The 18,429-nt window shown below is 36.1% G+C and overlaps 1 protein-coding gene across 1 annotated transcript in view; it reads left to right on the top strand.

The window, feature by feature from the left end:
- LOC107593945 (agrin-like) overlaps nt 1-18,429 on the top strand; it is a 299,089-nt gene that overhangs the window by 70,522 nt on the left and 210,138 nt on the right. The window contains exon 3 of the mRNA XM_016283847.1: nt 15,479-15,499. Within this exon, the coding sequence (XP_016139333.1) occupies nt 15,479-15,499 (21 nt within the window). The remainder of the gene's footprint in view (nt 1-15,478; nt 15,500-18,429) is intronic.

Below are 18,429 nucleotides of genomic sequence, written 5' to 3'. Positions count from 1 at the left end.
CCTTCTTTCTTTGCATGAACATTTGGGCGACATTATGCGAATCTTCCCACATCGTGACATAGACATGTGGGGTCGTGTTAGAACGAGCCGTTTTGGGTAGGCGTGGTTGACTCTTAATTTTTATAAAGAATATCTCTTTGGATTTGAGACTTTAGTCTTTGCAACTTTACAGATCTTCTTTATGCACCAAGAGCTTGTAACACTTCAAAGAGAAGGGAAAACTTGAAATCGCATCATAAGACCCCTTTAAATGTCTGTACTATAAATATATTAAATATTATTTTTTATTTTATTTTATTTTTTTGTTTTAAATGCTTCCAGGGAAATTCACAATTGAAAGTATTAAAGATGGATTTTGATTTTCACCTGTTTTATAAATTGTATTCAGATATAGTCTATAATAATATTATATATAGATGAATTATTCAAAAATTAAGTAAAGAAATAAATAAATTTAAATTAAGTAAGAAATTAAGTAAATAAAAATATATTTAAAAATAAACATGCTATTTTTGCTTCAAGTAAATATTTCCAGTATATATATATATTAGGGGTGCTCTGATCAGGATTTTTGAGGCCGATCACCTATCGCCAATCACAGAAAGCAGTATCTGCCAATACCGATCACTGATACCGATCTTTATAAAGCCTTCTTTTTATCATTTATAACTATTTATAGTGATGCTCCAATCAGGATTTTTAGACATTTATTCAGGGCCTGAATTTCATTTTTGAAAATGGGGGGAATTCCCCTCTTAGGTGACTCTTGTGACACAAACACAACATTTATCCATTATTTTGATTTCAAATCCAAACATTCTCACTGAAAATGCTTTTTCAGCATTGCAATTCTTTTATTTTTACACAGTACAGTACAGTTTAAACATAATAAATATAAGCAACACATTATTCAATGCTTTTTACTTTTGCATTTACTTTTGACTGTGAAACACAGTAGACTTTAATAATATGCATTTATGGTGTAATTACTACATTTTCGTGTCAATCGATGTTCATATTTACTGCAAACAATGCGCTGTTACTTTGATTCAGCGCTTGCAGTGCAGCAAAAATAGACTCTGCTGCAGACGCACCGCTCGTGGAACGCACTGCCGGACCGCAACTGTGTGCAGTGTGAACGCTTTATTAATCTGTTAAAATGAGCGCGGAAAAATACACACCACATATGCACTGCAAACGGAGTAATGTGAACCTGGCATTTATGTGTGTGCGCTGCGAGTGTGCATGAGTGCACGGTCTCTAGGAGAGCGCGTGAGCTCTGAATGGTTAAACACTGGCAAGAATTAAAAAGTAATGCAATTTATAAACTTTAGTGACGATGTGAAACTGCCTCGATTGTGCAAGTAACAATTCCTGTATCAATTGTGCAGCATGCAGCTCGCTTATAGACAGATGCGATGTGATGATTTGAAGCCATTTGCGTATTTTGCGTATCACTCACGCTGTTTGTGAAATTACGTCTCACACAAGGTTTTCAAATTACTTTATAAGTTATTTAATGAAGAAATATGAAAGTGTGTACCTCACCTTCAGCATTATAATTATTTTACCCGCGCCGGACAGAGACGGAGATGGTGCCGCTGCATGTCGTGCCAAACCTTTCACAGCAGACGCGTCATCAGCTTGAGATCGTTTTTTTTTGATCGGCCTTCTTAGAGACCGCCGATCAAACATCCCAATGTGATTATCGGCCGATGGTGATCGGTAGCCGATCAATTGGAGCACCCCAAATATATATATATATTTCTGTCATGACAACTCTCTGAGGGATTGGCATGGTAATGTACATGACAATGTTAATGTATTTGGTCTTGGCGGAATAGATCTGCTACGCTGCTGCAGCAGAGCAAGTACCGAGACTTTCTATCGCCAATACATCCACAACATGCTGCTGTAAGCATGTAAGAAATATTGCTGCTGCAAATATAACATACATGACATAACCCCATATAGCATACATGAATCACCTCATAGCAGATCTATACAGGTAGAGCAAAGTGGGAGAACTTGCACAATTGGTGGCTGACTAAATACTTTTTTGCCCCACTGTATATATATATACACACACACACATATATATATATATATATAATTAAAAAATTACTTATACATTTTATTCACTAGTGGTCTCTGGCTTTTTTTCATTTTTCTCAGATTTTTTTTTTTTTTTTAATATTTGTTTGGCCATCTGCTTAGCTGTGGTTGCTTTCATTTGGAGTATTTTTCACTTCACTATTTAAACCACCTTGTGCGGTCAGTGCGGCATGTTTCGCTGATTTGAACACTGCGTCATGCAGTATAGAGCTTTTCAGCACTATAATGAGCCTCTCTTGAGCAGAGAGTCAAGCTTACCCATAAGCTCCAGTCCCAATGGAAAAATAAGTGGCCATTGTTTGCTGAGGGTGCGTTTGCTGAATGCAAACCGGAGACAAGGCCGAAATTCTGGGGCAAGCTGACCATGCTTGCACAGCAGGAGAGCACCCTTTTGCTAGCTCTCTTTCCATTGCTTGAAGGAATATCAGCTGTAGGTAAACCACTGTTCTACTAACATGTTTGACAAAATATCCTAGGCATTTAAACAAAAACCTTTATTTTGTGGAAAACACAGTGATCAAAATTTGAGAACAGTAACCACTGTAGCACAAAAGAAGATTACAACTACAATTTTGGAGGGTTACAGCTGTCAGAAATTAGTAGGAAGTGTAGAGGCCCTCGCTTTGAATGACTTCAGCAAATCTGCGAAGAATCTAGATTCTCAGACTGCGCTTTTGTGATCTTGGTCCACTCTTCTTCCACTCTCTTCCATAGTGTGGTAACTGTAGTGGGTTTCTTAGCCATAACTTTGTTGCCAAAGATTTTCAGTCAAGCTTAGATTAGGACTGTAGGCCGGCCATTTCATTATTTCAGTATTCTTAGCTTCAAGGAACTGCTTTACCCATTTTGCAGTGTGATGGGGGCATTGTCCTGCATGAAAATTGCAGGCTGATTGGGAGATGCTTGTAGGGAAGGAACAAAATGTTTCCCATCAGACCCAAATAATTTAAACTTGATCTCATCACTAAAGTGAACTTTGGACCAGTTCTCCTCTCTCCACACAACATGCTTCTCAGCAAAGGTGAGTCTAGTCTTTTGATTCTTTCTGCTGATGAGAGGCTTGGTCACTGCAGAGTGTGTTTTCAGTCCATTTCTTTTAAATATGCCGAGACAGATCCATACCCTGTTCATCACTGAACTGGCATGCAATTCCAGCTGTGGTGTTGAACCTATTCCCCATTGATAGTCTCCTCATTATCCTGTCTTTTAATGCATCTGTCTTATGTGGATGACCAGCCTTTTTTGGGGGACTTGAATGAATTAGTGTCATTGTAAATCAATATTCGAGAAATCTCAGATTTGGAATGACCAGCTTATCTTGGAATGGCTGAAAGGGTCATCCCTTTGGCCTTCATCTTGACAACCTCCTGTTGCAGGGCTTCAGTCACCTTAGAGCAGCCCGCCATCTTGCAGACTCAGTAAAAATTGGAGGAATGCTGCCAGTTATATAGGGGTTGTCATATAATTAAGTTAGATAAATGATAATTAGCACCAGGTGCCAGATCAACACCAATAACTTTGAAATTATCTGTAAGTGTTCTCTCTCTCTCTCTCTCTCTATATATATATCCTATATAGTATAAGTAAATTATATTATATTGTATTATATTAATTATATTTAAATTAATTTATAGTATAGTACCTGTTTTGCCAGTGACTTAAGGGTTGCTATAAGCATGACATTTACTTATTCTTTGACTATTTGGAATATTGGACTGTTTTAACATTGAAAACATTTTTTTTTCCACCTTTAGCACAAATATAAGTTGTTTTGAAACAAGGTGTTTGTGGGAATGGAGATTAAATTTCAGTATTATGGTGTCATCATGAGTGGGTGTTGTTTTTAGATACTTTATGAGACATTTTTGCCTTTCAGGTGCTTTTGTACATTGTTTATTTGTAATCTTGTCTGTGACACTGAAGCCCAAAACTTCTTAAATGGATATATTCTTGGCTTCTCACAGATGTGCTATTTGTTTGTGTCCGAAGTACTTTGTTTCCATAAATGGAAGTGCATTTGTGCTAGAGGAGTGAAACATTTCTCAGCGGTGACATCCAGGGAGAGGTTGTCCACATTCATTTTGAAAACAAATGAAGAGAAATAATTGGATCAGCTAGTCTCTTACGGGTACATTTGATTACTCCCAAGTTACTTGATGTTCTGCCCTCTGAACAAAAACAAATGAGCAAAAACAAATCTTCTATTGTCAAGCGATAGATTCCCTTGAATGGTCAGATGAGTACAAGGCCTCATATGGGCCAAAAAAACTTTTTGTTGTCTCAGTCTTAATGCTTCACTGCAGCAGTTAATACAAAATGCGGCCCTCTGAACTTGTTGAACTCTGGCAGAGATTTGCAGACGTCTTCAGACTGCAATTCATGAATCATGGTCAACCAGTAGGTTCGTGAAGGGTGAAAGTTTCTAAAACATCCAGCATTGTTGATGAAACCCAAGCTTGATATCCTCATTACTATAGTGCATGGCCTGAAAACACAAACACACACATGTATGAATCATCTGACTTATATGGAAGTTTAGTCTAGTGCTGATTCCACTGAGATAATGATACACGACTCTGCAACGTCTGTTTTCTGCCCCAGTGAACATGTTAATTGCATTCTTGTATGTTGAAACCATTAAGATGCTGATATGATTAACATTGGAGAGGGACATCTGTTTGCATGACCTTTAATATGGAAACCCAGTCATTTTCTACTTCTAGTTTTGTGTTATTCCCTGCATTATAATAGCATGAGTTATTTAGTCATTTGAAAGAAACACGCTCTGCTCAGCCAGTATCACTGAAACAAATTGAAACAGCTCTATTAACAGCACTGAGGTAACTTCTAGTTTTGTGTTATTCCCTGCATTATAATAGCATGAGTTATTTGAAAGAAACACGCTCTGCTCAGCCAGTATCACTGAAACAAATTGAAACAGCTCTATTAACAGCACTGAGGTAAAAAAAGGGTAAGAATTTATGCATGTATTCATTTACTTTATTTATTTACAAAACTTTTTTTTTAAATGTGCTATTGCAGCACTATGGTCTTTTTTGAAATACCCAGGAATACCATATATTTTCTATTCTATTCTATTCTATTCTATTCTATTCTATCTAATGCAATGCAAGTATCTTACATGGCCAAAAGTATTTAGACTCTCTTTTATTTTTTGTAATAGTGGATTGATTAGTCTTTGCTTTTCACTTTATCTTGGAATGTGAAAGCAAATATTTCTGGCTCTTTATAAAGGATGGATAATCATAGTTTTGATAATCATATTAATTTTTCAGCAAGAAAGTACTGCCTTCAGTCTTTCAAACACAGTATTTGTATGTTGTCACCAAGCTTTAGGTGAGTTGATGTCTGTGTGATTACCTACTTAGCAGAGCGACAATTCTTCTATGTCCTTTTAGTCCAGTCACTAATCTTGCCATTTTTCATGATGTTCACTCTTTCAGTCCTCTAGTATTACAGTCTAATGCTGTCATTTGTACCACATTTAGCCTCTCGTGGGCATATGAGTCACTTGGCGATCTTTCTTTCTCCAAGGTATGTGTAATGGCACTTTGCTGCCCTCTAAAAAGCAGCTCTATTATGGTTCTGTAAAGCTGGCACTGCTTTCAGACGCCTCAGACCTTCCACTTAATCAGAGCTGAATTGACAAAGTCAGATGCAAAGAGGAAAAGTAAGGGAAGGAGAGTTTGTATGCAGTGCAGGTGCCAAAAAGACTATGAATTCAGCATCCACCTCCGTTATCCACTTCTTTTTGAACTTCTAAGCAGTAATGCTGACCTCAGAGGGGGGACACGGAAAGACATCTTGGGAAGTGTTCCATGAGTCACTACTTTCATTAGGTTAATTTGATGCTAAAACTGCATTACATATAATGATCTTTTGATCTGTCAGCAGTTCGAGGGTCTTACTTTGGATTATGTAAATAAAATGGATGAGATACACTGAAGGAAGAATAGATACCAAATAACAATCTCTGACAGTGCAGAAGCCCTGGAAAGAAAAAGGAGGGTTGAGCTGTTTCTGCTTGATTGGTTTTCTGTCTTCTGTCCACTGACTGAAGCTAAAGCCTGTGTTTAATCTCCTTCTTTATTGCCAGCTAGAACACTTAGAGCGATTGCTTCTGCGGTGACCTCTATCAGACAGGATGCTGGGTATTCTTGGTGCACCTCCGGGCCTTTACTACTGTAGCGCCTCTAATTGTCTACTGGATGACATCTGTGTTACGTGTTACATCATATGTTAATGTTATTTTCATTTCCTATTGCGGTGCAGATGATCCACTATTTTGAAAGGGGATGGAAGAGTTGGATTTCTCAATGAATGCCACTGGATGATGAGTAAAGGTGGCTTCACCCCATTAAGCTGAACATCATTTTACACTGTTTTCTTTAGCAGAAAATAAATAAGGTCCAGACTCCATTAATTTTCATTGAATTACATTACATGACAAAATGAATTGATTGCAACCTTTTCGAGGGGCTGCTTTATCTGTAGGCAGATGAGAGACAGGAGGAGACTTCAGCTCTATTCAGTTCTGATGAATAGTGAGGCAGTTTAATCATAAGTAACTGACCTCATGCTTATATATGCTTAGGATCTGTTGGAGATAGATTTTTTAAAATAAATATTACATTTTTTCAGCTTTGATGGGCACTTTCAGCATGGCTTATTTCTCAAAAGAATGCAATCTTGAAGAATGCAAAAATGCTTTTGTTTTTAATTATATGCATTCTATTTTTGTCGTAATTTATGTAGTGTGTATACGTTCAAAAGTTTAAGATTGTTTTTTAAACAAAAAAATGAAGTTTTATTTAGCAAGAACACATTAAATAGAACTTTCTATGTTTCTAAAATAAAAAATTATCACGATTTCCACAAAAATATTAAGTGGCATTCATATTAGCATTTTCAACATTGATAATGATAAGAAATGTTTCTTGAGCACTAAATAAGCATATTAAAATGATTTTGGAATTTTTTATATGACATGATTTTTATATGACACTAACTGTAGTAATGGCTGCTGAAAATCCAGCTTTGCCATCACAGGAATATATGTATATATTTCTAATATTATATTATATACATACTGTAATAATTGTATTGATAATGCTAATAATCCATGATAATGCAAGTAAATTGTTGAATTGGAACAGTTTGAACTGAATGCTGAAAATTCAGTATTCAGACACTATTAAAACATCTCTATCATTTCGCTTTTGTATTTGTGATAAAAGGAAGAATCATGAAACTATTATAATGACACATCTTTAGAAAACCTAAGTGGCAAATAAAAAGTGCATTAAATTATTGCATTTCCTAACAATTTTACATAAGCGCAGCATAATAAAATCAGTCTGCTAAAAGCATAATAAATCATAAATATTTGTTATACCTGTAATATTTTACATTTCATTACATTTATTTAATACATTTATATGTAGCAGACACTTTTGTTAACTAGTGTAAACTCGAACAGTGCGAATCAGGCCAGAAATTCTTTGAAAGGTGAAAGTTTTATTGCAGATGTTGTTAGTTGTTAGTTATTGCATAACTAACCATTTCCAACCTGTTCCTACGTGCAATGAGAGGTACATTAGCATCCCAAAATCTAGTTACGATCCCCATTAAGCCAGTCATCCTCGGGCTGTTGTGTGTGGGTGCATTTGTATATGTGACCCTGGACCACAAAAAAAGTCGCTGGGGTATATTTGTAGCAATAGCCAAAAATACATTGTATGGGTCAAAATTATAGATTTTTCTTTTATGCCAAAAATCATTAGTATATTAAGTAAAGATCATGTTCCATGAATATATTTTGTAAATTTCCTACTGTAAATATATCAAAACTTAATTTTTGATTAGTAATATGCATTGCTAAGGACTTCCTTTGGACAACTTTAAAGTCGATTTTCTCAATATTCTGATTTTTTTGCACCCTTAGATTCCAGATTTTCAAATAGTTGTATCTCAGCCAAATATTGTCCTATCCTAACAAACCATATATCAATGGAAAGCGTGATGTATAAATGTCACATATCGCCTTGGGTCGTGCTGATTCATGCTAATGCTAGGTCATGCCCCTGTGGCTGCTAGGACACCCAAGCGAAGCTGAAAAATGTATGTGCCATTTGATTGGGAATATTAAAAGCAGTTTGCTATAATAGCAGGGGTTTTAGTGCCATTAAATTAGTCTATTTGGTTGGAGGCATGGAGCTGCTCTCTCACAAGTGGATTCACCCTCGTTAGCACAGCACATGAAAAATGATTAGCGTAATAAATTCTTGCCAGGAGGCGGGAGAGAGGGGAGGTCCATGAAGAATGCTAGCGTACCCTAATGAAAACATGTCATGCAGAAAGAGGGACTTTTTTTTAATGATTCAGCTTTAATTCCAATAATTTATGGATGTTTTTGTAGGTTTATTTGGGATTATATCTGATTCATGCCTAAGAGGAAGTCTCACTGCTCAGTCAGCTAGTGCAGGGTGCCAATGAGAGAATTAGCAGCTTTTTTTCTTTCTTTCTTTTACCTCTGAGTCTTCAAATTGTCGGTGCATACTAGTGTGTAATGAGATTTGTGGGTCTGTGGGAGAGCACGTCTGCCCAGAATGCTTTCTGCCCTTTAACCTTTACTTCTCATTTGACACTGCTTCATTACCAAAGAACGGGGGCTTTCAAACTTTAAAATGTTCCCAGTTTGAAGTTCTACTTGTGAGGACTAAAATATAATGGTACCTATATATATACAATACAATTTATGTATAAAAAAATATAGTAATATTGGTTTATACATACCCCAGTTAGCCTCTTGTGGACCCCAGTTTTGAGGGTAAAGGAGTGAATGAGGAGGATCTGGGAAATATGTAAGCTGTCTGTCTTAGCTGACTTTCCCACTGACTGTAAAGAGAACAGACACTCTCTCTGGCTTGTCTGTGTGTGGTATATCCATCATCACTCATAGAGGGCCAGGCTGTAGGAATCCACCCTATAAAGCTGCTGATAACCCCGCTGTCTTTCTGCTCCCAGGCATGATCGCTGTGATGTGGGGAGGTTTTCACTGCAGGGCTGTGAAAACCTGTTTGAATATGTGTGTCTAACTCAAAATAAGTCCCTCCTGGTCCTTGCTCTTGCTGCTTTTAATGAGCAGAGTGTCTTGCACCAATTTATAGCTTAGAGTAAATCGAATTTGTGTTGTAGCCTCACTAGGGATGTTCATTTCAACCGTTTATCTGTTAACCGACCGTGAAGAATTTTGACTGATTAATACAATACAGGTTTTTTTTTTTTGTTGTAATTTATCCAAATATTTATAAAAGGTTTGCTGCATGGTTGAAATACGCTACGTGTATAAAAAAATCGTTTTTTAGAGAAAAAAAAAACATAAGTTGATTCTAAGTCGCATTTTATTATTTCATTCACAAATAGGCAATGCCGACACGAAATGTTTACAAACATTATAATAAACACTGTAAACATAGCTAGGCTATTTTAGTTCCCCTCACTCCACAACAAATCCGTTCAATTAACAGTATTTAGAAAAGAACAAGAATTAAAAGTATAAGAAGCTATAGCTAAACGACAAGCCAAAACGAATTAATTTAGGCTAAAACTAAACTGAAACCAATGTTGGGTCTCTCATTCGACACAAAATCAAATGTTTCCGTATTCAAGATGTATTTGAATGCCAGAATATTATTTATTATGTAGCGTACTTCACTCGCGTTCCAATATCCACGTAAAACAAAATGGTTTGCATAACATCATTCACGGCGGTACGGTGATTAACGGCACAGATTTTACTACATATTAACTGATAATGAGCAGGCTGCATTGTCAAGGTAGCAATGCTTAACTGTGCGGCGCCAGCGCAATCATTTGAATTGTTTACTTCTAACAGTGGAAGCAACTACTCCTTTTAGTCAAAGATAATCGGAATTGTAAAAGGTTTGCCTTTATTTGTGTACATTCACAATAAAAACAAATATTTGTGCTTTTGTAAAATAAGCCTAAAGAAAAATAGGATGCTGCTTTCTGCCGTCTGGTTTCCTTTCGCACAGCACAAAAATGGAACTGAAACTCTGCATACTAGCTATAGTTTTTCTTTCATTTTCTTAATTTATTATTTAAGTAAAAATATATTTCTCGTATAGGCCTATTTATCGTTATATATATATAGGCATATAGCCTAGCTTTATTATGTTTTTCTCCGCTGGCAGAAGTGCTGCAGGTGCGTGATGTGATATGAAGACCATATGAATCCTCATGTTCTGTTGTTTGCTGCTTTTTGCGCATGTAAAATTAATTCCCGGGAAGCAAATGTTAGTGTTTTTTAACGGCTCACAGACACGTATCCATTCTAATTTAATTAAACTTGAATTTAAAATCGTCTTGTTGGTAAACGGTTAATAATTGGCTAACGAGTGTCTGTTGTCGGTTAGGAAAAATAACCGAAATGAACATCCCTAGGCCTCACCAAATCGATCACTTAAATTTGTATGCTGCCAGTGAGTGGGCAACTTGTCACAAAGTTATAATTTGTGTCCAAATGCACTGATTTATGAGGATATGAAACCTCTCACTTATTTAAACTGATTATAGGTCAAGAATTTCTCTTCATGGCGCCTTGTAGACGCTCATGATGGATTATTTAATCTGACCACTCACACTAAATGAAACAAGACAGTCCTAAAATGATTGGGAATTAGAGCTGTATAGCGTGAAATTGCAGTATTGTGAGAGTTTGTGCTCTGAGTGAAAGAGATCCTTTTGCATTTCCATCCATGTCATATAGTTATACCCCCTGTTGGCTGTGAATGCAAATGAAGATGGACCATAGAAGCAGATCGCAGTGTCTTCATGAGATATGCAGAGAAAATACACATGCAAGCCACTGCATGTCTGAACTCTTCATTTAAACTCAAGGCCAGTTTTCCACATTGCTTATAAGTTACAAGAATGTATGTAAATAAATAATCTATGTTTCTGTCTGTCTTATTTTATTTTTCTAAATGTTATATTTAGGTTTGATATTGCCAATGCCATTGATATTATCTATCATCCATTTGTCTATCTGTCTGTCTATCCATCCGCCTGTCTTGTTTGATTTTTCTAAATATAATATTTGAGTTTTATATTATAATTTATATTATCTTTGTCCATCCGTCTGGATCTGTCTTATTTTATTTTTCTAAATGTAATAAATGGGTTTTAAATGGTCATTTATATTATCTATCACTCTATCTATCTGTCTGTCTATCTTACTTTCAAAATTTAATGTTTAGGTTTTATATTGTCATTTATATTATCTATCCGTCCTTCTGTCTGTGTCTGTAATTCTGTTAATCTGTCTGTCCATCCACCTGTCAAACAGATCTATCTATCAATCGTATTGGTACAGCTCTAGTCTGATGTACTTTTTGTGTAAGCAGTATGTGTTTGAAAAGGCTGTGGCTTGTACTTGATGTACCCGTATTATGCTACCTGCTTATTCTCAAGGCCTGTTTGAGTTTAAGAGGATTTAACAGGATTGTTCGGTCAGAATTACACAATGGAGTAGAAATTTTTGCCAAGTCTGCCCGACTTAAACATAGTTGAATGGAGAATAGCTAAGCCACATGGCTCCGCTTAACTCAGTTATGTGATGTCAAGCCAAAAAAATGAGCTGATTTACATAAAAAGGAAAGTCTGAAAAGTCTTAAATGCAAAGGAAATCTAATGTAGAGGGCACTTAATGTAGAATAGTCTCAGAAGTTCTCTCAAATGCAAATAGGGTCCATGACCTTTAGCTCGGGAGTTAAGTAGTGTCAAGGCTACTGCGGGCAGAGGAGATACATAGATAGCACAAGTAGCATTTGAGAGTTAGCAGTGTCACAGAAAAGGGTAATTGATCCACAGTCTGTATAAATTACACAGAGTTGTCAGCTCTTGTGACTAAAGAGCTTATGATGTTGCTTTAGGGTCTTTCTCAAGCAAAACTTTTAAGACCCCACTTGATAAGCGTTGAAACAGGAAGTCTGGTTTTGGGGCATATCAAAGGTGCAGTCTTTTTCAAATTGTCATAATTTGCTACTTACTAGCCGGTATTTGGTTTAGGTGTTGTAAAGAAAGACAAGATCCCTCCGAAATCACATACTGTCTTGTAGGTACTACATTTGATTTGAACTTTACTTTGCAATGTAAAAAAAAAGTATGTAATCCAGGTCATTTTGCACACTTTTTATGAATATATGAATTCGGACATACTACTTATCTTGCATACTGTTTTGTAGGCATATTTGAAAGCAGGGGCATTCTTGTTTTGGAGAACATTTAATAGGACAGCTATCTGGGGAGCATTTACTTCAAAAATCTGTGTAGTTCAGGATGATGCAATCAATTTTGGTCTGTGAAGAAGAAGTGTGTATATGCTATATACTAATTTTGTCACTTTTACACTTGTACTATATGTAGATGACCTCAGGTTTAGTAAACATGGACTAAATGACGCAAAGCTCTGCTATATTGTTTGCTGTAAAAACGCATTCAGAAATATCCAGTTATTTCTGAGTGTGAGTGTGCCAGTTTAAAAACATTGGTACAATTTATGTTTTTAAAACAAGTTTTTAGCCTTCTCTGTCTTCTCTCCCTCTATCCATGCACTTGTGTCCCTGGTGGACCTCTGTGTTTGGGGGCCTGTTCAGGGGAAACTGGAGTTGTACTGCTCTGCGGTGATACAAATGTCCCCCTGCAAGTTCAATAAGCCCTTTGTTTTCTCTGTTAATGCTGCAGTGGAGTTCAAGTGCCCTCTCTACTGTGACTCCCAAGCAACTTTTAGACTCTTTCACTTTTATTGTGACCTGCCAAAGCCACTGGGCCCAGAATATTTGACACAGACTAATTTTGATAGGTTTGTGTTCAAGGCAACGTTTATGCAAAGTAACCCAAAGAAGTTCATACACAATTCATTACAGTTTTTTAAAATAAGTTTACCAACCAGTATTTAAAATTAAATGGTAATAATGTCAAATTTGGTAAATTTCAACTTTATTTATTTAATTTACGCTATTTATCTCTGAATATTTCCGCAGACCTCTAGCACACTTCTAACCTCTAACAAACTCCTGGTCCACAATAGAAGTATAGAGATACAATAAGGTCCTTCCACTGATTATGCACATTGTGTTTGCAATCTGTGACGAAAGCAGCATGCAGTGCGCAACAACGTACCCCACCTTCCTGTCTGATGGGAAGCCCCCTGCTGTGAACATATTGAATGCTCATGTACTGTACTTCAAAGGATGCCGGATTACAGAAGTTATAATAGTCTAGATGCTCATAAATGAGTCATTGTTTTCTTCTCAATCATTTCCTGTCAGCTCAGACTCAAGCTTGCAATTGTCTGAAAACCTAGTGAGTCACAAACGTAAAGTAGAAAAGACACTTAATTTGCTTATATTCTTCTGTGAAAAGCAAAAATGTGTAGCCAGTAGCCCCTCACTGCAGAACACAAGATCCAGGGGGCGTGAATGGATCCACATCTAAGGGGTGGAGATTGGTAGGTTTAGGGGTGGAGATGGGTGGGTTTAGGGATCAGGGGGTAGAGATGGGTAAGTTTAGGTATATGCAAGGTGGGAGAAGAACCACACCCCCTGGATCTTGTGTTCTGCAGTGAGGACCATCTCAAAATGCACCTGGTCTATGTTATACATATAATAGAAGTGAGCAAGAACTGGGGCTTTCAAACTCCAAAATGACACAAATAGAACTTTACAATACCATGAAAGTGGTACATATGATTTATGTTTGAGGAATGGTCATTCTCTCCATTTCATTCCCAAAATAGTTTGGTAAATGTTCCCTTTAGTTGTAAAACTCAGGTAAATGTTTTTTTGTTTTTTTTTGCAGGGATGACAAAGGATCTACAGATCTTTGGGATCTGAAATGGAGTGAGGTATTTAGAGAGATACTGAGAAACAGATTTGACTAAGTTTACTCAGACCTGCGATGAAATGATGATGTGAATGCAACTGTCACAGGTGTAGGCTTAAGTGAAGGTTTAGTGAGTCAGTACCTGTTGTTAAAGGCTTTGCCTTTGGCAGGTTCAATAAGGGCCTGTTGTGGAGTTGCTGTCTGCTTTAATTTGCGTTGGTAAATTAATTCTCGCACACACACTCATGCTTTATAGATGAGACCTGGTTTGTAGTCAGTGTCAGTTACCCGCAATCTGCAACAGAGTGGAGGTTGATATGGCGACAGCGTGAGCGCATGGAACAAGTATGTGTGCTTGTGTGTCATCCAGGTGCTTCACTCACCTATAATGGAGTGATCTTAAGCCACGGGAAACATGATGATTTAGCTAGTCTTTTGTCTGGAAAAGCAGCAGTGATTATCCTAAAATAAAGGATGTGGGTGATCTCACAAAGAAAATCAGGTCACAGTTTACCCCCTAATAAAAATAAGTGATTTTTTTATTCAATAAGCACAAATTGTCATTTCAGTAATGTGAAAATATTCCTGTCTGACAAAAGGATTTTTTCTGGAAAAGCAGCAGTGATTATCCTAAAATAAAGGATGTGGGTGATCTCACAAAGAAAATCAGGTCACAGTTTACCCCCTAATAAAAAATAAGTGATTTTTTTATTCAATAAGCACAAATTGTCATTTCAGTAATGTGAAAATATTCCTGTCTGACAAAAGGATTTTTAAAATTATTATTACATTTACATTTATACATTTGGCAGATGCTTTTATCAAAAGGGACTGTGCATTCAACTATTACATATTATTATGTTATCATATTATCTTGATTATTAAAATCAGCACCTTTTAAATAAGCAGCCTACTACCATTGTGTATAAATGATAATACTGAATACAGTGTAAATACATTTTGAAATTATTCTATTCTGTTTTCTTTTTATCATATTTAAAATATTTTTTAAATTAGAAAAATAAAAATATACATTTTTACATAACATCTCCCCTTTTTTTGCATTACTGTCCTCCTTTTTTACGTCACATTTTGATGGTCATAAAAATGCATAGAAAAGATATTGCTTTACGATTAATTTGATGCAAGATGTCTTTTTATTTTGTAGTGACCTTCTGAATGTAATCCTACAGTTTATTAAATACGTATGCGGTCACAGACAGAAGGTAATCTGCTTTTGTTTGAATGCAGGTGAGGAATGTGACGGCTCAGCTTCATCAGATATTGCCTGTTAAGCTTTTATGTCTCCACTTCATTCTGTTCCATTTTCCTCTATCCCACGATTCCCCAGTCTCCCCAATGTTTGCTGCTTTACCACTAACCAATGCTAACCAGTGTTTTTCTTATCTTTCTCCTTCCTTTTCACCTCCTGAAGATCATAGAATGATCAGTGCAGGTAAGCACAGCTTTTAGTAACTTCTTGAATGCTTAATCTCTGGCTTGCTTAGATGTTTTACTTAAATCCACTTTTTGCTCTGCAGAGCCTGAAACTTATATACGGCTCTATCATTGGTTGCTTTATAAACTTCCTCTCTTAGTTGGGCGAACAGCCAAGGATGTGTTTTTGAACTTGTGTTTGCATTCCATGATGATTTGGAATAATTCCTTCCACCCAGCATTGTTGTCACCCATATTAAGTGAATGGCATTATCCGCCACAGTCCTATCTGAGGGAAAAGGCCAGGATAGAGAGCCTCTTTGAGTAGGTGGCTTGTGAGGAATCTAAAAGCCTGAGAAGAATGAGCAGGGCCTTTTTTTTTCAAAAAGTGGCTGATAGCTGTGCCAGGCTTTAATTGAAAATGGTGGTAATGAGTGTGTGAAAGATCAATGTGGTCTCCGCGCGCACAATCTGCAGCCAAACCCCTGGAGTGTGGTTAAAAGATGGAGGGCCCTTCCCCGTTCACCCTGTGCACTAATAGTCCCCACTTTAGTAAACGGGAACAGGAGAATTTTTCTCTCCCAGGAGTCTGAATGAGAAGAATCAATGAGAGTGTACCATGTCCGAAAGTCAGCGCGATGAGAGGAACTAGAGACGGATAAAAGGAGAAAAAAAGAAGCGAGTGTTGAAAAGGAATGGACTCCTGTACTAGGAGAGAGAAGTTATTCAATGAAACACAGTAGCTCCTCCATTGGGTCTTGCACTTTTTCTTTTGAGATGTTTTGCTGATTAATTTTGCTTCAGTTGCCCGTAAAGTAGAAAGATTATAAAAAGATTATAAAATGTTTTTGCATTTATTCTAAATGTATTTTTGATATCTATTTATCTATTTAGATTATCTATATATCAATTTCAGGTGGGATTTAAAATATATATATATTTTCACTTTATATGGTGAAATTTATTTTTCATTGAAGCTCAACAAATTAAATGCTTTATTGTTAATTTTAATTTACATTTTTTTCAAGGCTGTTTCAAGGCTATATATTATTTAAGAGTTTAGATTGTTCTAAAGCCATAATTTTGATATCTTAATACAAAGTTCCTGAATTACTATTGCAGGCTAGAACAAATATGTATTTAAAATACAGAGAAATAACAGATAATAGTATTTCTTTTAAATTAATTTTAAGAAATTAGCGCAGGAAGCGTTTTTTTCCTTAGGCATTTTGTTAAAGTTGAGAGAAATCATCTGTTAGGATAGAATTGTTAAGAATCATTCCACCATTGAGCTGCACTGAATGTGGAGGTTTAGGAAAGTGATTTTCGTCTCTGTCTCCCTCATATATAGGCTCTTGCGCACCCCCTGAGTTGACTTCGTGAACTCTCTGGTACAGGTACCTGTACTTTGTGAATCTCTTAATTTATGTGTAAATAGTCTGCTCTGACCCGGTTATCTTAATATTCAGCAGTGTCCAGTTTATAAGTAATAGAGACAGATTTAATTTGGCTTTGTAGGTGTGGTTTAGGGTGATTGAGTCTGTGAATGTACGTGTGGTGCCCCGTATGGCGGCAGCTGTTGCCTGGAGAGCTCATTAACTGCAGAGATGTGACTTCTCTCTTCCTTCCATTACAGATATGCAAACACATAAACAACTACCTGCAGGGAGCAGCCCTGATGATGGCGCCCGGCACCAAGACACACACACAAACACACACACATCTCAGCCACAGGCATGCTAGTGAATTACTGTTAGTTCTACAACACCACAGACTGAATTCTCATCATTATCTGCTAGTAGCTCTTTTGTTTACTGGCTGTGATTGCTGCTTCACACATCCCATAATAATCCTCTAGGAGATAAAGAGGCACGGTTATTAAGTTTTTAATTTGAACACAGCAAAGTTTTCATTGTTCTTCAGCAGCAGACAGGCAGTCATTTAGCCATCATTGAGAGCACATGCTGTTCCTCTTAGAATGAAGGATGATGTTTTATGTAATTATTCAGCTTTCTGAAACGCTTGATATTTTTAAAAATAAATTTGTATTATTATTTTTTTTAATAGTTGTTTAATTGATTAATTATACAGACTTAGTTTCACATATCTGTGATCTTCTTTTATATATACTTCTTGAATTTTAAATGATTATTATTATTATTAATGATGTTATTATTATTATTATTACTAAAATACTATATTTTTTATTTTATTACTACAATAGTATTATTGCAATAGTAATATATATATATATATATATATATATATATATATATTTATAGTGGTGTTTTATTTTTATAATTTAAATGATTAATAAAAAAATTTGTTTTTCATAATAGTAACTTCTTATTATTACTATCATTATCCTTGAAATTATACCAAATGTAACAAATCAATACATTTATATATTGGGGTGTTTTATTTTTATAATTTAAATGATAAATAAAAAAAATTGTTTTTCATAATAGTAACTTCTTATTATTACTATCATTATCCTTGAAATTATACCAAATGTAACAAATCATTTATATATTGGTATTGTTTAGTCATATTGAATTGAATAGTGGTATTTATTTTAGTTACTGTTTTATAAAATATATTGCTGGAGTGATTTTACTAGTTGTAAGGATTCTAAAGCTTCACTTTTTCCCTAACAACATCCATTACCCATGTTGAAATCACTGTAGCGCACCTCAAGTGGCTTTTTTCTTTATTTTACCGAGCTAACCGTACAAAACCTCACTGACAGTGTCTGTAACTCCGACGGCTCCTGAGGTTCAATGAGGCTGTTTGTTACCCAGCTCTCTGAGGTGTGAAAAACCCTGCCCCATTTCTTTTGTCACCATGGCAGGGCCACATATAAACACCATCCAATAAACACTCCACCAAAGCACAGTGTGGGCCTTCTGTTGTCCCATTAGATCCACCTCACCTCGTTCATTCCCCCCC

Source organism: Sinocyclocheilus grahami, unplaced genomic scaffold, assembly GCF_001515645.1.
Source record: "Sinocyclocheilus grahami isolate Dianchi unplaced genomic scaffold, SAMN03320097.WGS_v1.1 scaffold177.1, whole genome shotgun sequence".
Taxonomy (NCBI): domain Eukaryota; kingdom Metazoa; phylum Chordata; class Actinopteri; order Cypriniformes; family Cyprinidae; genus Sinocyclocheilus; species Sinocyclocheilus grahami.
This window is presented reverse-complemented; position numbering and strand designations above follow the sequence as displayed.